The sequence below is a fragment of the Trichechus manatus genome, unplaced genomic scaffold, assembly GCF_000243295.1.
Source record: "Trichechus manatus latirostris isolate Lorelei unplaced genomic scaffold, TriManLat1.0 scaffold00021, whole genome shotgun sequence".
NCBI classification, from domain to species: Eukaryota; Metazoa; Chordata; class Mammalia; order Sirenia; family Trichechidae; genus Trichechus; species Trichechus manatus.
Window position 1 is genome coordinate 15880307 of NW_004443957.1, and position 26461 is coordinate 15906767.

Below are 26461 nucleotides of genomic sequence, written 5' to 3' on the forward strand. Positions count from 1 at the left end.
CAGTTGTATGCATGTGTTAGGTATATACCTAGGAGTGGAAGTGGTGGGTGATAGGGTACACAAAAGTTCAGTTTTAATGAGTACAGCCAAACTGTCTTCCAAAAATGGCTATACCAATTTTCACTCCCATTAGCAATGTATATAAATAAGAGTTCAGATTAATCTGTATGCTTGCCAAAACTTGATGTTATCAGGTTTTTTTGGTTTATGTTTTAATTTTAGCCTTTCTGGTAGCTATGCAGAGCCCTGATGGTGCAGTGGTTAAGAGCTGAGGCTGCTAAACAAAAGGTCGGCAGTTCGAATCCACCAGCTAATCCTTGGAAACCCTATAGGGCACCTCTACTCTATCCTACAGGGTCACTGTGAGTCAGAATCAACTCGACAGCAATGGGTTTGGTTTTTGGTTTGTAGGTATGTAGTAGTATCTATTGCAGTTTTATTTTGTACTTCATGATGATGAGTACTGTTGAACATGATTTCATATGCTTGTCAGTCATTCGGATATCCTAGTTTACTAAGTATACCTATTCAAAGGTTAAACAAAGCAGACAAATAACTGCAGCTATTTTGATTTTTAGGTTGCACCTTGCACTAAAAAGGAGAGTAGATACAATCCATTCCAATTCATGCAAATTAGGATCCTGAAAAACTGTTCACCCATTAGTAAGTGTTGGCTAGGATGAAAATACTTTTCATTAATCTGGGTATTGTACATCTCTTTTTCCTTTCTTCTTACCTGATATGATAAATTACTAAGAGAAGTACACAAAAATCAACTTGCCTGACTTCCTCTTCTATTACAGTATTTTTAAAACTTGAACTTAAGAAGACAATTGTGTTCAGTTATGAAGGAAAGGGAAAATTTGAAAGACTATGTACAAAATTCTAGGACTATCAAAAGTGTCTAATCGGCAGGTGTAATTAGGAATTCTTTGACTTTTGCAGATAATTTTGAAAGGCATAAAAGGAGACTGCCTCTATGTATACATACACTTGTTTTTTAAACAAGAAAAGGGTTCTCACTGTTCAGAATTTAATCTAACCTACTTATTCTAAACCCCTTTCCATGTAATATATTTAAAAATATAATTTAAATATTCAATTATATGGATGTAATAATCAACAGTCCACTAGATATTTAAATTCTTAACTTTTTAATATTATAAATTACATGCTGATGCAATGTCCTCGTAGCTAAATCTTTGTTCACACTCTGTAGATGTAGTTCAGGGAGTTGGAATATTTTTTCTCTTTCCTACACCATGTGTTGCTGCTTAAAGAACTAATGAACTTACTACTTTTCTTTATGAAGAGACTGAATTAATTTCTAATTAAAATATAATTTCAATATTAACAATATGAAATAGAGACACAAAGACACATTGAAAAATAGCAAAAAAGCAAACAAAACTAATAAAGGCCAAGAGTTAATTCAGTATCTTGAAATGGAGCCCCAAAACTCAGAGTCCCATCATTTTTGAAATGTTACTGCCAACACCACCCATCACTAGCCACTAACAATAAATTCACCAGATTCTTACCTTCAGAAATGCTAGAGTCATGAAACATGGTTTCAAAAGCTTGATGAGTCTCAGCAAAAGAAGGCCTATCAGCAGGGCTCCATTTCCAGCCTATATATAACAAAAGAGGAAAACAGTAAAAGCTTCTTACAAGAATTATATATCCAGTGGCATAGCTGATAATGAGTTCAATGCATCATAAGCATGCTTATTAAAGTTACAGCACATTCACAATGATAGTAATGCAGCTGCTTCTCAGTTCCAGACTCAGAGGTGTAATGAAGCCATTTCCTGGGGCTGGTCCCTCTAGTTAGCCTTAGTTTCTGCTCTCTCTACTCTAGGGATGAGGGAAGGTTGGGAGATGGTTTAGAAAATGGCAAGTTTTCTCTCACTGGAAGAATGGTAAGAAGTAAAACCTTCTTCAAACTCATCCTAACTTTATAAATAATCAGCAGTATATATTCAAATATATAATATCAGAAAGAAGGTGCTTAGAGCTCTCTCTTGACAATGACAAGGCAGTAGGGAATGCTCAATGAGAAAATAACCAGAAATATGTTTAAACATGACTGCAATTTAATTCACTACTCACCTTCCTATGCTCTCACCTTCAAGCAGTCAGATACTTTTGTTTATTCATCAGAGGTTACTTTCATATATTCTCCATAGTCTTTAGCAATCATTTTATCTAGTTGAAAGCAACGCTTCCCTACCTTAATCCCAAGCCCAATTTCTTACTGTTCTATTAAATATGCAAATGTTCTTGGGAAATTGGGTAATATTTGGGACATGGACAACTATTCTTAGGATTCCAACAAGACTCAATGGTATATAACGTGATATACCAGCTGGCTAATCAATGACAAACCCTCTAAATGTCATGAGGCTGGATTCAAGCTAACAACACTAAGAGGAGAAATGTTTCCAATTTCATTAACTACCCTAAACTGCTGACTCAGACCTTCAAAATTAAAATATACAGAAGCACTCACATGCTCTCATAAGTTCATAAACCTTAGGGGGGCATCCTTCAGGTTGTTCCATTCGATATCCTTTTTCCAGTAGATCATAGACCTGAGACAGGTCAATACCTGGATATGGTGACATTCCGTATGTAGCAATTTCCCACAGCAGCACCCCAAAAGCTGCATAAAGGATTTAAAAAAAAAAAAAAAAAGTTTCTTCTGATTTATTATTTTACATCATTAGGTAACTTCACTTTGTAAGTTTGAGTAACATTTACACATTGTTAAAACAACATTCTCACAATTATCTGCCACAAGGAAACCTGCGAGTATCACCTCTTTAACTTCCCCAATTTTCATTCAGATTTCTTTCACTAGGATGAGGGAGAATAAGCTATGAGCATAGAGGAAGTCTGGGGCATAATCAAACTATTCTTAGAATAGTGTTTTCATGTTATTTCATGAGTTGTACAGTTTTAACTAAGCTACTAGAGGAGTAAAATAAAGATGGATGCATTAAAAATCAGGTAAAATCCACAACAGAAAAACGAATTTTCCTGATTTTATAGCACTTAGGTTATTTCTGACTTTGTGGTTTCTGGTAAAAAGTGACTTAGATTCTTATAACTATTTTCCCCCCCTTGATCTATTTTTTGATTGATACAAAACTGAAGGTAATCTATAAGAAAAAAATAAAAGGCAATGTAACAACTCAATTTTATAAAATGATGCTATCAAACAGATTAAAAAAAAAAAACCTCATAACAAAATAATTCTTACTGTGAGCAGATCAACCTTGCTGAATACTATGTAAAAAACTGCCCTGTGACCAGTATAGCGGACATTTCATATTTTTTTGACTACTTCCCATCTAATCTTCCCTCTTTCTCAGGTCATAGAATTTGAACACGGTCCCACTCAGTTAAGTGCCTGGAAAACCTCGAACCAGCACAGAGAAGGAAAGACTTAAGACAAAGATGGAAGAAAAGAAAACCATGTCACCATGTCCTGATGACACTGTTTGAGCCTCTAGTAAATCCACACCTGAAGCCAACTCTCCCTCTTTACTTAAAGCTCTTTTAGCCAATAAATTCCCTTTAGGAATGACCTAATTTGTTTGGGTTTTGGTATGTGAACCACAGGTCCAAATAATACACACTGGTTCAGAACTCAAACTAATGTCTTCCATTTATTCAATGCAAAAAAAAAAAAAAACCCACAAAAAAGTAGCAATTAAAATATGCATATTCTGATCAAAATCAAGGTCAAAAACACAGCAATTCTTTTGTTTATTCTCTTTCCTACTTGTGTTCTTCTCCATGCCCTCATTCTTTTTATGCTTGGTTTCAATCACAGCTGACTGTTTGTGTGGTGGTGAGAAACGTACATTTTTTCCTTACAATAGTTTAAACAGTTAAACACTGAGTCAGCACCTGTATTATTGGAATATCACTCATATTTCTGACTCTATTACTTTAATATATTATTTTTTTATGGAAGTCAGGTTTCCAAGGAGCAGGTGGTGGATCAGAACTGCTGACCTTCTGGTTAGCAGCTGAGCTCTTAACCCACTGCGCCAACAGGGCTCCACAGAAGTCAAAGGAAGCAGATATCATAGACATTAATGTGAAATTTGACTCAGGACTGCTGAACAACTAAGTCACTCATCTTATTTATGACCACTATTTCTCAGAAAGGAGCCCTGGTGGCGCAATGGTTAAGCATTTGGCTGCTAACCAAAAGGTTGGCAGTTCAAACCCACCCAGTGGCTCTGATGGAGAAAGACCTGGTGATCCGCGTCCGTAAAGATTACAGCCCAGAAAACCCCATGGGGAAGTTCTACTCTGTCACATGGGGTTCCTGTGAGTTCGCATCAACTCGACGGCAACCGACAACATTTCTCAGAAAAGAACACTGCTTTGGAAAGCCTTGCTGCTTCTCTCTACTTCACTGATTTCCTTTTATTACTACCAATGTTTTTTTTTTTTTTAATTATAACTATTTCTTAATTGGCCCACAATCCAAATTTGTTTAGTCCACTCAGTCTCCTAAGTCATACTGCTTTTCAGGGCAGTAGAAACAAGATCAGTTAACAAGGACAAATTTTAGATGAAACTTCATCATGCCCATCTTGAAAAGAGGATGCTACTCTGTGTGACACTGTTCTGGAAACAACCAATAAAACATAATGTGGAAAACAGGGAGCCTAACAGAGAGAAGATCATTAGAACTCTGATGCAATATGAGATCTAGACTGTGAGCTCTTTGAAGGCAGGGATGGCCTTACACATTTTTCTTTTTGGCTTTAACAAACAAAAGTTTATTCTCTCACAGTCTAGTAGGCTTAGAAGTCCAAATTCAGGGTGTCAGCTCCAGGGGAAGGCTTTCTCTGTCGGCTCTGGAGGAAAGTCCTCGTCATCAATCTTCCCGTGGAATAGGAGCTTCTCCATGCAGGAACCCTGGGTCCAAAGGACGGGCTCTGTTCCTGGCACTGCTTTCTTGATGGTATGAGGTCCCCCTGTCTCTTTGCTCACTTCTGCCTTCTGTATCTCAAAAGAGACTGGCTCAAGACACAATCCAATCTTGAAGATTGAGCCCTGCCTCATTAACATAACTGCCGCCTATTCCCCCTCATTAACATCATAGAGGTAGGATTTATAACACATAGGAAAATCACATCATATGACAAAAAGGTGGACAACCACACAATACTGGGAATCATGGCCTAGCTAAATTGATACACATATTTTTGGGGGACACAAATTCAATTCATGACAAGAGAATAGTCTCTATTTGAAAAAAAAAAAAAAAAAAAAAGCCTGTGATATGCACAAATCTGAGGCCACTGAATGAAAGATTAATTTTGTTCCAGTGACAAATGGCAATTGAAATGAACAAAGCAGAATGATGAACAAAGGCTTGATTACACATTCTTCTATGCTAAGTGCCTAGCTCAGTGTCTGGCAGATGTTGTTGTTAGGTGCCATCGATTCAATTTTGACTCATGGTGACCCGACTCATAGTGACCCCATATGACAATGTTAGAGCTGTACCATAGGCTTTTCTAGACTGTAATCTCTACAGACACCGATCACCAGGTCTTTCTCCCAGAGAGCCACTGAGGGGGTGGAGCTGAACCTCCAACCTTTCAGTTAGCAGCCAAGCATATAACCGTTTGTGCCACCAAGGCTCCTTGCCTGGTAGACAGCAGGTATTTAATACATGCTTACTGAACAATTGAAGAAGAATAGATGTGAAGGCAGAGGATATTGAATATCTTTAAAAAACAAAAAAAAAAAAAGAAGCTCTGAAGAAGTAAAGGCATTTATAAGGAAAATAAAATGACATAATCAGGGAAAAGTCCCTTGCAACCTTACCCCAGACATCAGATTTGATTGAGAAGGTATTGTAGGCAAGACTCTCCGGTGCTGTCCACTTAATAGGAAATTTGGCTCCAGCATGAGCAGTATAGGTATCTCCAGTCATCAATCTACTTAAGCCGAAGTCGGCCACTTTTACCACATGGTTTTCTCCCACTAAGCAGTTACGAGCTGCAAGATCTCTGTAATGGGGGAAGAAACCCTAATATGATTACACTCAGATGGTGAGGAAAATGGTCATGAATGCTTTATTCACAGTTCTTTGTGCTAAAAGCAGAGTTGATAAGTAAGTGCTAACAGACATGGTAGTATTTTACGACATCTGCTAACATGGTAGAAAGCCACTAATTATGTATCCCTCAGAGTATTCATCAATAGGCTATTTTGTGATGTCAGAATAAAGGAGGGTTCATAAAATGGGTTCGCTATTTGTATGTATACTGGGATAGGTTTCAGAGGTCAGCAATTGATGTTTTTCTACAAGGCTTTAAGTTCTTTACTAAGAAAAATCTATTTTTAAACTAAAGCCACTAGACGGAGCAAAAGGATCTTGGATATAGTGCTAGATAAGTTAAAGGAACAGCTTTCTGTTTTAAGAATAACAAAGTCCCTGCCAAAAAAACAAAAAAAACTCGTTGCCATCAAGTGGATTCCAACTCACAGCAACCCTATAGGACAGAGTAGAACTACCCCATAGAGTTTCCAAGGAGTGCTTGGTGGATTCGAACTGCCAACCTTTTTTTGGTTAGCAGCCATAGCTCTTAACCACTACACCACCAGGGTTTCCAAAGTCCTTGCAGTAATACCTTAATCAGAGTACAGTAGGTTAACAAGTTGAAAATGACATTATGATGGGCCCTGTGAAAGACTTACTAGAAAATTACTTTCCTGAATCATCCGAAATTTTCTGGGAAGGTTCTCCACATTCTTCCCTTTATTTGTTAAGCAAGGTGGCTTCATTGTTAGTGATAGGCAATAGGCAGGTTTACACACCTATGGATAAAATTCTTCTTTTCTAAGTATTCCATTGCAGAAGAGATCTGAGTGGCCATGTAGAGCAGTACAACTGCAGTCACCTCTTCTCGATTGCATTCTCGGAGATAATCAAGCAAGTTCCCATATGGCATGTACTCAGTCACAATGTAAAATGGTGGCTCCAAAGTACACACACCTGATAGGTCAAGAATAGAGCCTGTTTTATTAGCATATATCAAATACTCTAAACCATTGTGGCCAAGAGTAATTTGACACCTTTTTAAGTCTAGTTCAGCAGTGATCTTTCCCCTTCTTGCTACCACATTCTCTGAAATTCCTATAGCAAAAATTAAGAAATTGGCTGATAAGGGAATCTCTGCTTCCATTATATTCTCTGGAAATTCACAGGCCTTTGAGTATTTGTCTTGTTTGAGCAAAAACAGAATTACTTGTATAAGTTCCATAAGGGGCCAGGAGGACTGAAATTTCTAGAGTTCTGTATGTTCATGATTCCTCTCCTTCACCATATGCTCACAATGCTTATCTAAAAGTAACAGCAATTGGTGCAGATGCCAAAGACTGAAAGTAGGTGTGTAAGCCCGGTCTGTAACAATGCTTTGTAAAAAGATTTTGTTTTCCTAGTCAAGGATTTCACTCACATATAGTAGATTCCTTGTACAAACAACCACCAAAACTATTCTAAAGAACCATTAAGAAACTATCTCCTTTGGGAGGGTATGGCTTAACTTGAACACCCAAAGAGACTGGCCCTACTTTAAAAAGTCAATTGTTTCTTTGTGACCAGAACAGATGAGAAGCCAATCTATTAAAGCACAGCACTTCCCATTTATAAAGGTAACCTGCTAGGGGTAGTCACAACTGTTCATTTCTGTTTCAATAGCCCTTTGTTTAATGTCTCTTTATTTTATAAAAATGGTTTTAAATGTTGACAATTTTTGGCTTGACGTACTGTTTTGAATGCTTCTGAACTTTGAATCTGTAGCAATTACCACAATCTGGGTAGTTTCATACATTGAAATCAATCCAGGCCACTGTTTCTTCGGGAACAGTGGCAACCATTCATTGAAATGAATTCACTCTTGGAGCTTCCACCATGGTGATTCAAAAGAGGATTTGTTAACAAGGGGTTGGGGCAGGGGCAAGCATCTTTGAGAAAATCTGTGGTTCAGACAAGTTTTCTCACCTAACAGTTGTACCAGATTAGGATGCTTGATTTCCTTCATTACTGCAGCTTCTTTCAGGAACTCCTCCACCTCCATGGTATCTTCCTGAAAAGGGGGAAGGTAAGAGAAATAAGGGAAAGGGACCAACCCCAATCTTAATCATCTGAGTTAACTCACCATCCTGAAACTTCAGCTTTAAACATAAAAGTGAATTTCTTTGATTACTTCAGCATACTACTTCAAGAAAATTTATCACAACCTAGTATGCTCTACAGAAGGCTGGCTAAGAAGGTATGTTATGAAGTAAAAATGTCCTTGAATTTATCCAATACTAGAACTGGAGTAAAAATCGGCAGAGTGAGCAAAATTCAACAATCATGTCCTATAACCAACTGAAATACAGGAGACTTGGACTGGATAACTCGGTTCTGTGATAGTTTATTTCCCTAATATCTCAACCTTTGAATGTTTGTCTCCCTGATTAGGCCACAAACTCCTTAAGAAGGAATGTGTTTTCAGGGCCTTGCAGATGCTTCACACTCAGAATATGCTTAATAAATGCTTGCTAAACAGAACTACTCCTCATAGTTGAAGAGTAGCCCTTACAAGTGATATGCCAGGACCACTGAGGCACAGGGAGAATGAAGTGAGTGACAAAACCTGAAATTTGACACCATGATAACTTAAAGAAGAGATAAAGTGGCATTAGGAAAAAGATTTCTGTGAATAGTAAGAACAAGAAGTGATCTAATTGCATGGAGATGGGGGCAAGAGGCAAGGAACTGAAGGACAGAACAAGAAAAGGAGAGTCCATGACTCAGTGACAATGCAGGACGAATTCTGTCAAGCGGGGGTCGTTCTCAGGAAGCAAACCAGTTTAGTTTGCATTTCTAACTTATAATTTGCTTCTAACCTCCCACTGAGATCTGCATTAACAGCCTCCAGAGACAAACCTTCACCACATGTGGGTTTCACTGCATTGCAGTGAATAATCTGCCCCTGCATTGTCAGCAATGGCACTAGGGTTAATCATCACAATTTGCTGATGTGCTTGGCACCAGTGGGTGGAAAGTGTTCCAAAGTTAAAGGGTACACTGATAATTCCAAGTGATTCAGCACAAAAGAAAAAGATGCCTGAAAACTGTAATTCTCAGCAACCCACCTTCAGTGTTTTCACAGCAACCGTAAGGCTGTATTTCTTCCAGATGCCAACGTAAACTTCTCCATACTGACCACCCCCAAGTTTGTGCTTCATGGTAATATCTGTTCGTTCCATTTCCCATTTGTCATGGATGGGGGACACACCATACACCGTAGGCTTATTACACTTGGGTGCTGGGTAGTGTAATGTTGTCACCAGCCCATCAGCCACTGTGGAGTGATGGTGAACAAGCTCTGCCAAGGTGCTAAAGCGGCTTTCAGCAGTCACATAAACCTGGTGAGAAAAGCAGGACAAAAGCTAAACAACTTGAGAATGTCAGGAAGTTTCAAAAAATATTATTTCATTGACCTGAAGAAATGAAGATAGGAGGTTATCTTACTGGGGTAAATGAAAGAGTTAAATGATTATGCAAGAGGAAACACAGACCTTCAGTTTAATCTTATTTAAACCACCTTTCCTAGACAAAATCAATGGTTGTCCAGACTATTTTACTACTACTTCTAAGGCAGGTCTTTTTCCAGAGTTTCTAACATGCTATTATGTACAGTAAGTCCCAAGGTTATGAACATCCAATTTAGGGACAACTCATTCTTGCTCTTTAATGTTATGTAAATTTGCCCTCACATTGAAGTGACTGAACCACAACGCTCAACCACTGCACCACCAGGGCTCCTTGTGCAACATCACCACTATCTAATTCCAGAATGTTTTCATCACCTCAAAAAGAAACACCATACCCATTAGCAGTCACTCCCTATTGCCCTGCTCCCCATTCCCTGGCAACCACTAACACTTTCACTCAGCTGTATGTGTGTGTGATTCATCTATGGCAGGAGTCAGTAAACTTTTCTGTAAAGGGCTGGACAGTAAATATTTTAGGCTTGTGGGCCCATAAGGTCTCGGTTTCAACTACTCAACTCTGCTGTTGGAATGCAAAAGCAGCCATGGACAATACATAAACAAATGGACGTGGCCATGTTCCAATAAAATTTTATTTACAAAAGCAAGTAATTGGCAAGCCAAGGTTTGCCCTGATAGTGTTGTACGTAGCAGTAGTCTGTTCATTTTTGTTGTTGTATGAGATTCCATTTTATGAACATACCAGAATTTATTAGGAGCCCTGGTGGTACAGTGGTTAAAGAGCTCGGCTCAGCTGCTAACCAAAAGGTCGGCAGTTGGACTCTACCAGCCACTCCTTGGAAACCCTATGGGGCAATTTTACTCTATCCTATAGGGTTGCTATGAGTCAGAATTGACTTTGACAGCAAAGGGTATAGTTGTTAATACATTTGCATGTTTCTAGTTTTTGGCTATTAACAAACAATGCTATTATAAACATTCTTGTACATGTCTTCTGGTACACGTACATACTCATTTCTGTTGGGGTGTAACTAGAAGTAGAGTGGTAGGGTCTCTCTCACATTATTATCTGATTCTATTTAGTTCAGTTGAGACAATATGCTTTGTCTCTATAGTGGTACAAAAAAGAAAGAACTAACAACTTGCTTATTTCCTACTTCGTACCAGTCACAATGTTCTATAAAAATTATTTAATTTAATCCTCACAATAACACAATAAAGTGTGAATTAATTATAGACAGGAAAATTGAGGTTTATGTAAGATAACAAAGTTAATAAGTGGTGGAGTTAAGAAGCAAACCAGGGCTGCTGCTCCAAAGCCTGTGCTTTTCCCCTACTATGCCTCTCACACAGAGGGAGAGAATGGAGGACTGATTTCCATCTAAATTTACCGTTCAATATAACAACTGACAGAAACCCATGCTTTACAGTTTATAAAGTACAGTTAGCCCTCCAAATCTGCAGGTTCCACATCTGTGGATTCAACCAACCGAGGACTGAAAATATTCAGGAAAAAAAGACTTTTTTCTTCTTGTCATTATTCCCTAAAGGATAACAGTATAACAGTTATTTACATGGCATTTACATTGTAATAGGCATTATAAGTAATCTTTTTTTTTTCCCCATTGGCATCATGTCAATTCCGATTCATAGCGACCCTATAGGACAGAGCAGAATTGCCCCCACAGGGTTTCCAAGGAGCAGCTGGTTGATTCAAACTGCCAACCTTCTGGTTAGCAGCTGAGCTCTTAACCACTGTGCCACCAGGGCTCCATAAGTAATCTAGAGATGATTTAAAGTATACGAGAGGATGTACATAGGTTATATGCAAATACTATTGCTATTTTATATTAGAGACTTGAGCATCCGTGGATTTTGGTACGGGGGTGTGGTCCTGGAACCAATCTCCCTCAAATACCGAGGGATGACTGCATAACAGTTCTATTCTAACACATCCATTCTAACTTAGTTGGTCCTCTCAACATATAAATTGCTAAATGACTGATTGATCTATTTATATTAACATACATTAATGACTGACACCAGTCTTAGAAGCCTAAATTGTTATTTTCTGAACTTTTTGACAGAGATTATTCTAATTTTCAAACATACAAGGTTAATTTATAAATTCTACACGACATAATAAATGTATGTATATATTTGTATATTGACGATCAAAACAGCTAACTTACATAGTAGTTTCCTTCATTTTTCAACTTCAAATCTGAGTTTATTTAAATTATTACTATAATAAGGTTTTTAATTTAATTACCATATTCTTCTGAAAAGAGCAAACTCTCTCTAACATGCCAAATAGCCCAAACCCACAAAGTTAGAGAATATTTCATGTGAGATATAAACACTACATATTTCACTTAGTTACTCTGAGTATTGTTTCTACAGAGCATCCAGTCCACATCTAGAAGTGGTTACTGGTAAGTCTTACCTTGCCGTCTGTGGTGGTATTGATCCTGTAGTGATACACACGCCCCTCATACCTGAGCGAGATAGAGAGCTGCCCAGGGCTGCTCTCACTTTCTCGCACCAGGAAACTGCCATTGATTAGACTGCTCAGTAGATACTCCGCTGCACTGCGGGACACAGGTCCGTGGTACCAGGAATGTTTTTCCAGGCTATTCACTGGGGTGATGTAGTTGCTTGGCACCCAACCCTGTCCATTCTTAGAGCGAACTTCACTCCACTCACCATTCTGGTTGTAACCAAGGACTCGTAGCTTTTCACCTAGTCATGAGGTCATCACAGAATGAAAGAAAGGATGTTAACACTTTATTTCAAACAGAAGCAGTCTACTATCACACTTAAAACTTGTTGAAAAATGAATCAGGTACTTCTATACAGAAAAAAAAAATTTTTCCCTAAATGATGAAAACAAACTAGGCTGATATCCTCACTGATCTCTTTAGCTTGTAGCTTAAATTACATGGGCATAGTCAGAAATGGTTTTTTGGCATTTACTACAGGTTTTTAGGTTTTTTTTTTTTTTAGGCCACGTAACAAAACAAAACTCCTATGTGTGGTAGTAAGGTGGCCTACACAGAAAATTTACTTAAATGGCTGGAAAGTGGCAAATTGCTCACCCTTCAAAAGAAAAATAAACTCATTTTTTCCTCAAAGTTTATCAAGGAATGTATAGTACATGTGGTTCAATGCTAATGACAATCAAGGATTAGGGATAAGGCAAGCAGAATTAGAAGTTACTTTTAAATTTCACTTGGCACCAATACAACAAAAATGTCAATATAAAAAATAAAAAAGGCAAAAAACAAAAAACACAGGCCACAGAGCTTTACACAGTGTTTTCAGGGGTCAGGGTGTGGACAACGAGGACTCCCAAAGCACAATCTTTTCCAGGAGTCAAGTTTTAAAATAGTTGTACTTCTCTAATTTCCCTCCAATTCTCCCATGAAGAATGAATCACTCTTATCCACTCCTCTAAAATTAGTGTGTGGAAAAGGAGGCTGACTCTGAAATTGGAACTTAAGACCTAAGTTACTCTGAGTATCTTGCTATTAACGTCAATGTCCTTGATTTCTCTATTAAAGTTATGAACATTAAGTTTAGACTCCTACAACATACACCTTGCCCTTCGACTTGCAGCATAGATTAGAAGCTCTTTGGCAAAACAGGGAAGGTGGAAGAGACATCTGTTAGTAATAACTGATAACCAAAAGAATCCTTCTAGTGACTTAGGCCCCTGTCTCTGAGAAATGCAAGCCTTACTATAGAGTTTACACCCACTTCCTCAGTGTGAGAAAGCAGAAGGAAACCAAATTAATGAAAAGCACGTGGCCCAATAGTTATGAGGCAAAGTCTATTGAGGAAAAACTCAAAATCATTACTCTGGCAGCCATCTAACTTTTTGGTAGCCTACTGAAATGTTTACCATAGGAAAACTCTCTATTAGCCCCTACTATCTGACTCCGGACCCTGGTGGCACAGTGGTTAAGAGATCAGCTGCTAATCAAAAGGTCGGCAGTTGGAATCCTCCAGCTGCTCCTTGGAAATTCTATGGAGGCAGTTCTACTCTGTCCTATAGGATCACTATGAGTCGGAATCAACTCGACGGCAACAGGTTTTTTTTTTAATCTGAATCCAGACATTCAATGGGGAAAAAAATACAAGTTTATACACACATACACACATATAGATGCAAATACGCATACACATGCACATAGGAGTATATGTGGTATGGTGGTAGATGTGTGCAAGTATATAAACACTCCCCAGCCATATATACAGGAAAAATAAAGAATCTTAACAGTGCTGCTGGAAAAGCTGAAGAAATCAATGTTGCTCTGTAGCTTTTCTCTTAGTCTACAATGATTAGAAGTAAAAATTAAGTCCTATATTTTGCTTCCTTACAAAGAATTGGTAATGACAGGCCATCGTAATTAGGATACAGACACCCTTGTTTTTTTTTTTTTGTTTCCTCTCTTTTTGGCAGTTACAAGGAGAAATCTCTTCTCTGGAAGTTCTGAGTACCATGGAAATTGACAGGGGTATGACTAGTAGGGATACAAACATTGGCCCTACCAGCAGAGGAAGCTCGGGGAAAACTTTTCTTTTAATTCAAGCAAAATAACACCTTCAAAGAAGGAACTAAATACTGTTATTTTATTTTTAAAATATACTTACTGTCTTTTAAAATAATAAAATAGCTTTAACAAGACATCATTTTATATTAATAAGAACCTGATTTAAAGAGCTGGCATTTCAGGAGTTTTAAGAGAAACCACTGTTGACCGTTAAGATGAAGGGAATCCTACTCCTTAAGCTGCATACTAGTGTTTGCTATAACTAGAAACCGAGGCATCAACAGACTTTCTTTATCAATATTTCCTTGGTGACTGAGCTATCCTGGAAAACACTGACAAGAAAATTATACCTAGAAAAGAATGTTCTGAGTCATCGCTTCACAAATTTCTCCACTGATGTACCATTAAAGGTAAAAAAGTATGCTGTAGCCCAAAGAAACTATCACACAGTATAAGATTTCTTTGAGGTTCTTTGTTTTATCCTAAAACTTAATGTAAATTTTTCCTTCAAACTCCATAAACATATTCCCATACACATACCATCAACACCCCACCCCCCAAAATATCTGAAATCGTTAAGTAAAGCTGACACTATGAGATAATGCACTTTGTTTTCCCTATGCCTTTGAAAACTTCTAGCACATGCATACATGCGATTGCACCCACTCTGGGGCACATCTATACCCCAGCTTAAGAAATATAGTTTTAAGGATTTCTGCTTTTGATGAATTTGGCTGGATTAAAAAAAAAAAAAATCAGTGAATATAAAAATTTTATGTAAGTTTAACATTCCTCCAGCAGAGGCCTGTCTTCTTAATTTGGTATATCCACTCACATTTAATACCTCACTCAGAACCTTAATAAAAGACATTTGTTCGACAAATAATCCTTTAAGTTACAGTTGTATTTCAGGATAATTTTTAACTAAATACTTTTTTTTCCCAGTAGAAGGCTTTCAAAGGTTGAGAAGGAAAGAATAAGCTTAGCCGATTAATCCAATTCATGTACACAATGAGGATGTCCCCATACTCCTATTTCTCTCCCATAAAAGCTTCCTTTTTTTTTTTTTTTTGGTCCTTGTTCAAAAAACTAAGGATGGGTGATTTTACTTGGTCATGTTCTTAGTGTTCCGTTTTACCTTTACCACTGAAATAAAAAACTAATCTCATGAGAGTGTCCTACAACAGAAACTCCCTCTACTATTCCTCTGACTCACCCATATAAACATGAATGATAAACACTTAAGTTGTCTAGGCCATTGCTACTCGAAGTTGGACCACAAGAAGATAAGAAATTTGCACCAGAAAGTGAATCACTGCACTACTTTCTTCTTCACGTAGAAAGCCTTGCTCCAAAAAAGAATGTGAGCTGAACTAAATATAAATATTGTGCTTAGAGATGTAGGTGGTTTACATTTTGGACACAAGCTCTTAATCTCATTGCAAACTGGTTAACAATTCTGAAAAGCAGTCAGTCCACTGACAACACTTTGAGTAGCACTGGCGTCTGACATGACTCATCTTAGTCACAGTTCAATTAAAATTCAGATATATACTAAGTCTTACCTGTGTGGTAGATGAGTGCTGGCATATTACATCTAATACAGAATTCTGAGACTGAGTAAAGTTTATGTATACCTCGTGTGGTGTTTTTTCTAAGGTACTTTATCTCATTTTATCCTTAAACTCTATAAAGTAGACAAAAGTGGTTTCATCCCATACACATGTGAAAAAAGACAATGAACCAAAAGTGTGTGGGTCCAAATCACCTAGCTAATTTTAGTTGGTGGCAGAATCCAGGACTGATAAACCCTGTATTTCTTGGCCACTAATGAAAACTCAAAAGTGAGAGGATGTTACATAGAAGCCTCACCTTTAGTAATGCTGAGTGTGTTATCGCCACTTGCTACAAAATCATAAAGTGCAACAAAGAGATTAGGGTCACTCTCGGTGGCTCCGAGCAAGTTCTCCTTGGAGCTCCACCTGATGGCTTCGTTTAGAGCCTGGGATTCAACATCACAACCATAGGGGCGGTGCAAGGCTTCTGAAAGACAAAAAGGGAAAGGAATTCACAGTAGGTTCAGCACTTGAAAATTCACTTTGAATTCAAAACATACACAGAATTTTAGCTGCTGGCACATACTGACAGCTCCAGGGTAAGACAGAACTATATGCTTGCGGAGTCATGAAGAATGAGCAAATAGGCAAAGTCATCTTACCATTTTCCATCCTAAGCATGAGGAAGCAGTCTACACGGTAAAAATATAACAGACAGAGAAAGAACACCAAATGAGAGTTTAGCCCTGATTTATATGCATTTATCGAAATCAGAAATTAGTGAGTAGGAAAAAGCACAGTTTTCTAAAAATGAAAAAAAAAAAATTCCACAAAGAAATGGCTAATAGCTTTATAAAACACAGGATATTTTGTTAAAATATATATTCTGTATTTAAAGAAGGAAAGGTTTTCCTTTATAAGTTCTCCCAAATCACTCTTCTTTCCTTACTCTCTCCATATAAAGCAAATGTAGAGAAAACAACAAAGATTGTTTTCTAGAAACAGGTACATATTATGTAAATCTAGACCCTCTACTTACATATGGAAAAAAACTACAGAAAAGTGTTTCTAAAATAAAATTCCTAAAAAATTATCTGCTAAAAAATAGAAATAAATGTTATTGGCTTAATATATTCTTGGCATGCCAAAATACCTTTATGTTACCATGCACAGTCTGTAATATCATAGCTTGCAATTGCCTTAATGGCAAATTTTTTTTTACCTATTTTATTTTCCTGGGCAGTAGATTTTTGGTAAAAGATCAACAACTAAATTGAAGGTTCCAGAAAATATCACCATCAATGGACATTTATTGAGTTCTGTCATGTGCAGTGGGGTTAAAGCCTTGTAAGACCTGGTTTCTTCTTCCTCAAGGATTTACACTTCCCAAATTTATTCATATTACACAAACAGGTCATCCCCATACTGTCTTAAAGATCACCTATTTCTCACTGCCCAGGCCCATTATACAAAAAACACAGTTCTTTCACTAGTGATTTTCTTGATCATTGGGACTGCTTTTTGTAGTTTTTTTGCCAAGGCAAACTATCCAAATGCCTGTGTCATATAATGATAACTTCTCTATTCTCTCTCTCCCTCCCTCCACTTATTTAATTTAAAATTGGTGTTAGCATATTTGAAGGAAAAAAGCCCTTAAATCCGTGGTTTTACTTCTTTTCAAATCCATCCCCTCCTCTCCATCCCTATTGGCAATGCCTTAGTGCCCCATCATCTCTCACCTGGACTACTGCCTCCAGTCTTGTCTCCCTCAAATCCATCCTCCACACAGCTGGCAAAGTGATCTATTTAAAACAAAAATTTGACCACGTCACACTTCTTAAGACTCTTAGTTCCATCAAGCTAAAAACTCCTTCACATGACCTTCAAGGCCTTTCACGATCAGATCTCCACCCACTTCTCTAGCTTCACCTCTCCCTACTTCACACCTCAAATTTTAAATTTTAACATACACCATGCTGCTTCCCAGCTTTTGCCTTTGTTCACACAGTCCTGTCTACCTGCAGTGGGTTCTTACCCTATTCGTCTTTCGACTGGCTTGATCGTCTAACTTCTACTCATGACACTCAGCTCTAATATAACCTCCTCTAGGAAGCTTCACATGCTCCTCTCTTTCTCTCAAAAGCATTACACCTGCCACATTAATATCCTCTATCTTTATAATAGCCTCTATTAATATTTGTTTACCAAACTTCATAGTATGTTCCTTGTGAGTAAGAACTCTTTTTTTCCTATCTCAAGTTACATGATATGTATTCAATAACTGTTGGCTAAATGAATGACCAAGTTACACAAAAATATGAGACAGGAAAAAATGAGATGTGTTTTAACCTTAAAGATTACATTAACTTATGTTTTAAAAAAATGGATTTGTAACCCTTCACATGATATAGAAACTCCTGTTGTGAGTTGGTCTGTGATTTCTCCCAACAGTTTGTTTCACTTCATCACATTCCTTCCTGCTCTTAAAAGGAATCCCTCTTTAAAATTTTACAGTTAATTAAATTTTGTTTTACATTAAGAATGACAAATCTGAAAGATATGTCCAGATGTCCTGAAAAGTTAATTTAAAACAGGTATCATGTTGTTCCTTGTTAAATGCAGTTATAGTGAATGGGAACAGCTGTATTATAGTAAAAAGATAACCAATTCAGGATTACCAAACAAACTAAACACCATGTGTATTTTATATGAAATATTCTTCAAACTGGTCACAAGTACTATATTTTTCTTTATTCTAATAAAAAATTATTCTAGCAGAATTTCCATTGGGCTGCAAAATGTCTATCCCTTAGTAAAATGAAACAATTGCCAAAAAGAAGTACAATGACTATCCATAATACCTGTTAATTCTACACTGAACACCACATGATCCACACTGATAAACGATTATGGTCAGTGACAGTGGTCGCGCATTACAATGTTTTATGATTATTACTCTGTTTAACAATTATCAAAAGGGTCAAGTATATTTCATCCCTTTTAGATAGGGGAAAGTCCTCCTTGTCTGAAATTTTAAGGGGAACAAAAACTTAAGGATAACAAGAACTTTTTTTGTACCATCAATGACCAATTTGGAGATTACAGTAAGCAAACACTGAAGCCAACTCTTAAACCCTATCAGAGCAAAAAAAGCAAATGCCATGCATTTATCTTTGTAAGTCCTAGTATGTTAAAGTTTAAGGCTAATAATTTGAATGAACATCTACTATATGCTAGATACTGTGCTGGGCTTCAGACTATAAAAATTATAAACTATTGACACTATTTGAACTTAATATGCAAAACTACTCCCCAACAGAACTCCCTGTCTCAGTTAATGGTACTCCATCTTTTCAAGCCCTCAGGCCAAAAACCTTGGAGTCATTCATGACTCCTTTCTTGCTCTCATATCCCACACCAAGAAATTCTATCGGCACTGCTTTCAAAAATATATCAGGAATCCATCCATTTCTCACTCTCTCCACTACAACCACCCCGTCAACCACCATCACCTCTCACCTAGATTATTTCACTAGACTCCTAACTGATGTCCAGGATTCTATCCTTGTTCCCTATTGCCTACTCTCAACACAGAAGCTAACTTTTAAAGTGTAAGTCAGATTGTATTATTCCTCTGCTCAAAACTGTTCAATGGCTCCCCATCTTACTCAGAGTAAAAGCTAAAGTTCTCACAAGGACCTACAAGGCTGTACACAATCTGTCTCGTCTAATTTGTCTCCCACTACTCTTCCCCTAGCGTAACTTATCCCGGCCACTGACTTCCTGGCTGTTGCTAGAACATGCCAAGTACACTTCTGTCTCAGGACATTTGAACTAACTTTTCCTTCTGCCTAAAACACTCTTCCCCAAGACAGCTGCATGACATCTCACTCAAATGTTACCCTCTAGGTACGGTATTCCCTGACTATCCCATTTTAAAATGCATTTATTCCTAACAACATTCTAACATTCCCCACATTCCCTTTCATGCTTTATTGCTCTCCATAGCTTTATTACCATCATACATATACTTATTATATTCATGTATATTATCTAACTCCCTCCACTACAATGTAAATGTTATAAGGACGGGGATTTTTGTCTGTTTTGTTCACTGATAAATCTCAAGCAGCCAGCACAGTGCCTGTGTATATAAGAGGCTGTCAAAGATTTGTTGAATGAATGAATGCCCACTGCTATCCATATGAATATATATGCCTATTGATAATGCCCATGGAAGGCTGCTGTGAGAAAACATAAAACTCTGGAGTCAGCCAAGGTTTCAGAGAAGAGAAGGCATTAAATTAAAATAAGCAGGAATTCTGTGCTGACGGCAGTAGAGTGACAGACTGTCAGTGTACAAGGACACAGCTACAATATGTTCTTCATCTGTACTGGGGAGGAACTCCATCAAGCCTAAAGGAAAGTCAGCTTCTTAAAAATCATGTTATCAGAAAAAACAGAATGAGACCTACAGTCTAATTTTATGTAAATTTAGAAAATATCCACAGTCCAAACAATACTATGTATTTCTCAAATATATAAAATAATAAATACAGGATAGTCATTTGAGGCCAAGGTACTAAACAACCACTAGCTGGAAAATAATCCTTTTTATTCCCCATTCCCCTTCTTCCCATCTCTGGTTTCATGGTCTTTTTGGTCAAGTCAAAACATCTTATTTCCTTCCTTCCTTCTTCCCACTCTCTGCTTTGTTTTCATACTACGAAAGGTCAATTTCCTGTACAATCAGTCTGCACAGGATATCCACTTAAACACCATTCTTCCCACCAGTACCAAACAAAAGGAATTTTTTTTTTCTTCCCAAAGAAAAAAACTCCCAACACCCTCCCCCGGACCCAGGGCAAGAATGAACATATATTACATCATAAAGAGTTAACTGAATGGGGAAGACAAAGCTAAGGAATAAGAGATAACGAGAGAAAAGCCTATGGGAAGAGCAAAGAAAATATCTCAGTGTTACCCAGTGCCCAAGACATTTTCCTCACAGGCTTAAGACAGACACATCTGGATGATTCACATGTACCATGCCTGCCTGAACGCAAGGGTATAGGCTGGATTATTTTTGAACAATGTGATGTTACTACTACATATTAGGTACCTGAGAGAGCAAGTAAATTAATCTTATTAATTACCACTACAGAGGCAAATCATAGACTTAAAATGAGCCAATAGAAGACTCTGATTTTCACTTAATGGTGTCTAGGGCCCAGGTAGCAGAAATACGTTATGATTATCAAGAAAACGTAATTTTTTTTTCTACTGATAATACTAAATAGAACAGGAAAAAAAGGCAAAACATCCAGAAACAACAGCCTGTGAGAAGTAAATTACCAAGATTAAAAAAGTTAAAATCCAGAGTAATAAAAACTCAAATTCAAATTCAGAAATTATTAAACTTAATATTTAATTTTATTAAAAACACTTTTCACCAATTAGTTATTTAATAATTTTTATCAGTTAAAATGTCAGGGAGAAATTAATATACAAAATTTTCAGTTTAGGCATTCTCAATTATAAACAGCTTGCTAGAATTCTACTTTATCTGACTATATTATTTAAGAAACTAGTCAGTCTTAACACATCTTTTAAAAACCATGTAAAAGTAGTTGGACAAATTATTCAACAATTCTCAGTATAGCTTAAGTTCTTCATATCAAGCTATATGTATCTTAATATCATAAAATTATTACATACTATTCATTTATTCTACAAGTATTTATTCTGAAACACCAGAGGGAAAAAAGCACATGAACCCTCACTGATCAGCAATGAAGACAACAGCAGTAGGTTAATTTTTTGAAATTTCCATTCACATCTGATTGTTATGGTTATCTATGCTCCCCAAACTATCAACTCTGAACCATACCTGTCAAGTTGGGTAGAGCTGATTCTGAGGCCTCACTACACAGGCAGCAAAGCGACATGTCCTGATCTTGGCCATAACTATTAGATGGAAGCAAGGCTGTCCCAAGGACCATACTTCTGCCCAGAAGCACAAAAGTTAAGCTGCTCTATGGAGAGAGGAAGTCTTAGAATTCCACTCTCTGACAGGCAACACCACATGCTTGTGTCATTTACTCACACACTCCAGTGGCCAGAAGGAACCAATAGAAGAGCAAACAGTCACAACTCCGAAGTGAGTGGAAAGCAGCCTAAAGGAAAATGTCTAGTAATTAACAGAAAACTGAGTCAGAAAAGAGGGTACTTAAAGAAGTCTGGGAATATTTTTTAAATAAGTAAAATAAAAAACAACCCACACATGAATAAGAGTTTAAAAATAAAACATGTAGGAATCAGTACATATAGCTGGGCTTTCATTCCTAAGTAGATGAGGAGTGTGAGACTGCAGAGAAAAGTTTCCTTGGAGAAACCTGTCTCTAATAAAACATCAAACATACTTTTAAAAAGGAGAGGACACACCTAGTAAGAGTCATCTTTTACATCACCTAAATTAATTCAAGAAACCACAAACCCAAAGTCAAAGAAATAGTTAAGATCTGATTCATAAGCACAGAAGCCAGAACATGAATTCATGCCTTCAGTAGTATTTTGGCTGTATACTCTAATAAAGGTTACAAACATGGCGCAATAGCACTGAATACTTCTGAGTGTTAAAAATTTTAAAAGCAAAAGTCTAATCTTCGTTAATATGCAGAAACAAAGTTAAATTAAAATCTAAGAACCTAAAAATGAGAGTACTTTATGAAAATTAAACTAGTAAAATCTATAAATAATGGATATTAATGATATAATCTACAAAAATAACCACCAAAAAAAGTGTCTGTAACTATGTGGCAACTACTTCCTGCCAGAGACTGCTCTAGGTTCTTGTAACAGGGTAAAATTCCAGGAAAGCAGGACTGAAATAGTTTTCCATAAAGTTGAAACATAAAATTACAATGCAACCGGATTAGAGGGAGAATGACTTTGATGTAGGTAATTATTACAGTTTTAAAAAAGCTTACACTTTCAATGAAATGAACCTTTAAAAACCTAGTACTGTCAACCTCACAGGCAAAGCAAGAGTTAAATCACTAAAGGTTACTCAGCTAATGACTCAGAATTTCAAATACCATGTTTTTCTCTTCCCTGGATTATTAAAATGTTAATGGCAAGGATCTCCATAATCCATATTCTATAGATCGCTAGATTTTGTATCATATGATTTAGTATTTAATCAACAAATCTGCTATGTAAATTACCAATAAGTAACAGTTACTTTTTAATTGCTGCTATATTGCAACCAGGAATAAAGAGGAGATCCTAAATGCCACCTGTTCCTAGTAATCCTGTGCCTCCCTAACACCGCCACCTACTGGAATAAAGAAGAAGCCCCCAAGTTCCCTACTGGAATAAAGAAGCTCCCAAGTTCCAAGTGTTCCTGGAAAGATCTGCCTTCCACTCTTGCCACACACACTCTCAGCCTCACCTTTAAAACACAGAAAAAGAAGTATACATCGCAATCAAGTGGGGTTTATTTCATGGATGCAAGGTTACTTCAGTTTTCAAAAATCATTGTTATCTACCGTATTAAGAAGTTAAAGAAGAAAAACCACAAGATAACATCAATCTATGCAGGAAAAGATTTGACAAAATTCAACATCCATTCAACAAATGGCCAATCTTAAATTTCATCTACAGTCTTAACCTGCTTCCTCCTTTCCTATATTTATTCCAAGCAAATTCCAGATATCTTTAAGTATGTATCTCTAAAACATAAACAAAAACAAAAAAACAAATCCACTGCCGGCAAGTCAATTTCCACTCCATAGCGACCTTGTAGGACAGAGTAGAATTGTCTCACAGGGTTTCCAAAGCTGTGATATTCACAGAAGCAGACTGCCACATCTTTCTCCCGTGGAGTGGCTGGTGGGTTCAGACCGCTGACCTTTGGGTTAGCAGCCACGCACATAACCACTGTACCACCAGGCCTCCTTTCTAAAACATAAAAAATCAAAAACAAACCCATTGCTGTTGAGTCGACTCCAACTCACAGCAATCCTATACGACAGTAGAAGTGCCCCCATAGGGTTTCCAAGCAGCAGCTGGTGGATTCGAACTGCCAACCTTTTGGTTAGCAGCCAAGCTCCTAACCACTGTACGACTAGGATTCCTTCTAAAACATAAGGACTGTTTTAAAAATCATACAAACACACACAACATGATTATTACACCTAAAAAACTTTTTTAAAATCCTTAATAGTTAAATATCCAATCAGAGTTTGAATTTCCAAGTGTCTCACAAATGTGTCTTCTGTTTCACTGTTTATTTCAACCAGGTTTCAAATAAGGTCTATATAGTAAAACTAGTCGATAAATCTTTTCATTCTCTTTTAATCTATGCTTCCTTCCCCTCTGCCCACACACTCCCCTCCCCATCATTTTTATCCACTTATAATTTATTTGTTGAAGAAACTGGGTCAGTTATCCTCTAGTTTCCCACAGCTTGGATTTTTGCTGACTGCATCCCCACTGTATAGTTTAATACATTGATCCAGCTTCTGTATTCCCTATAAACTGATAGGCTTAATCAGAATTTTTTTTTGGGGGTGGGCAAGATCACTTCAGTTTTTCATCTGTAGGTATATCCTCCCCCATGCATCTGTCAGTTTGTCGTACTGTGGTGGCTTGCATGTTGCTGTGATGCTGGAAGCTATGCCACTGGTAAGCTATGCCACTGGTATTACTATCAGGGTCACCCACGGTGGACAGGTTTCAGCTGAGTTTCTAGACTAAGACAGACTAGGAAGAAGGATCTGGTGGTCTGCTTCTGAAAAAAACTGCCCAATGAAGACCTTATGAATAGCAGTGGAACACTGTCTGATAATAGTGCCAGAAGATGAGCCCCTCAGGTTGGAAGGTACTCAAAAGACGACTGGTGAAGAGCTGCCTCCTCAAAGTTGAGTCGACCTTACTGATGTGGATGGAATCAAGCTTTCAGGACCTTCATGTGCTCATGTGGCATGACTCAAAATGAGAAGAAACAGCTGCAAATATCCATTAACAATAGGAACATGAATGTATGAAGTATGAATCTAGGAAAATTGGAAATCATCAAAAATGAAAAGGAATGTATAAAACACTGATATCCTAGGCATTAGTGGGCTGAAATGGACTGGTATTGGCCATTTTGAATCAGACAATCTATATGGTCTACCTATGCTGGGAATGACAAACTGAAGAGGAATGGCATCTCATTCATTGTGAAAAAAGCACATTTCAAGATCTATCCTGAAGTACAACGCTGTCAGTGATAGGATAATATCCATACGCCTACAAGGAAGACCAGTTACTACGACTATTACTCAAATTTACGCACCAATCACTAAGGCCCAAGATGAAGAAACTGAAGACTTTTACCAACTTCTGCAGTCTGAAATTGATCGAACATGCAATCAAGATGCATTGATAATTACTGGTGATTAGAATGTGAAAGTTGGAAACAAAGAAGGATCAGTAGTTGGAAAATACGGCGTTGGTGACAGAAACAATGCTGGAGATCACGTGACAGAATTTTGCAAGACCAACAACTTCTTCACTGCAAATAACTTTTTCAACAACATAAACAGCGACTATACACGAGGACTGTGCCAGATGGAATATACAGGGATCAAATCAACTATATCTGTGCAAAGGGACTATGGAAAAGCTCAATATCACCAGCTGGAACAAGGCCAGGGGCCGACTGTGGAACAGACCAACAGGTGCTCATCTGCAAGTCAAGCTGAAGTTGAAGAAAATTAGAACAAGTCCACAAGAGTAAAGTACAACCTTGAGTATATCCCACCTGAATTTAGAGACCATCTCAAGAACAGATTTGATGCATTGAACACTAATGACTGAAGACCAAGCAAGTTGTAGAATGTTATCAAGGACATCATACATGAAAGAAGCAAGAGGTCATTAAAAAGACAGGAAAGCAAAGACCAAAATGGATACCAGAAGAGAGTCTGAAAACTTGCTCTTGAATATAGAGAGCTAAAGCAAACAGAAGAAATGATGAAGTCAAACAGTTGAACACAAGATTTCAAAGGGTGGCTCAAGAAGACAAAGTATTATAATAAAATGTGCAAAGACCTGGAGATAGAAAAACTGAAAGGGAAGAACACACTCGGCATTTCTCAAGGTGAAAGAACTGAAGAAAAAATTCAAGCCTCGAGTTGCAATACTGAAGGATTCTAGGGGGAAAATACTAAACGATGCAGGAAGCATCAAAAGAAGATGGAAGGAATACAGAGAGCCACTGTACCAAAAAGAACCGGTCGGTATTCAACCATTTTAGGAGGCAGCATATGATCAAGAACCAATAGTACTGAAGGAAGAAGTCCAAGCTGCCCTGAAAGCACTGGTGAAAAACAAGGCTCCAGGAATTGACAGAATACCTATTGACTATGTTTCAATAAACAGATGCGGTCCTGAAGTGCTCACTCTATATACCAAGAAATTTGGAAGACTGCTACCTCTACCTGGCCAACCGACTAGAAGAGATCCATATTTGTACCCATTCCAAAGAAAAGTGATCCAACAGAAAGCGGAAATTATAGAACAATATCATTAATATCACATGCAAGTAAAATTTTGCTGAAGATTATTCAAAAGCGGTTGTAGCAGTACATCAACAGGGAACTGACAGAAATTCAAGGCTGATTCAGAAGAGGACATGGAACAAGGGATATCATTGCTGATGTCAGATGGACCATGGCTGAAAGCAGAGAATACCAGAAAGATGTTTACCTGTGTTTTATTGACTATGCAAAGGCATTTGACTGTGTGGATCAT

At 37.5% G+C, this 26461-nt stretch overlaps 1 protein-coding gene across 5 annotated transcripts in view; it reads right to left on the bottom strand.

The window, feature by feature from the left end:
- The window catches only part of ABL2 (ABL proto-oncogene 2, non-receptor tyrosine kinase), a 130321-nt gene that overhangs the window by 6002 nt on the left and 97858 nt on the right, over window positions 1-26461 (bottom strand). For 2 of the 5 annotated variants that reach the window (XM_004372862.2, XM_004372859.2), the window contains exons 2-10: window positions 17398-17460; window positions 15975-16145; window positions 11993-12288; window positions 9187-9459; window positions 8045-8129; window positions 6859-7036; window positions 5863-6047; window positions 2513-2665; window positions 1542-1631 (exon numbers count right to left, since the gene is read on the bottom strand). In XM_004372862.2, coding sequence (XP_004372919.1) covers window positions 1542-1631; window positions 2513-2665; window positions 5863-6047; window positions 6859-7036; window positions 8045-8129; window positions 9187-9459; window positions 11993-12288; window positions 15975-16145; window positions 17398-17460 — 1494 coding nt within the window. Of the gene's footprint in view, window positions 1-1541; window positions 1632-2512; window positions 2666-5862; window positions 6048-6858; window positions 7037-8044; window positions 8130-9186; window positions 9460-11992; window positions 12289-15974; window positions 16146-16320; window positions 16351-17397; window positions 17461-21548; window positions 23458-26461 lie in introns of those variants that run through there. The other 3 variants (XM_023728073.1, XM_004372865.2, XM_004372860.2) reach the window with 3 other exon arrangements.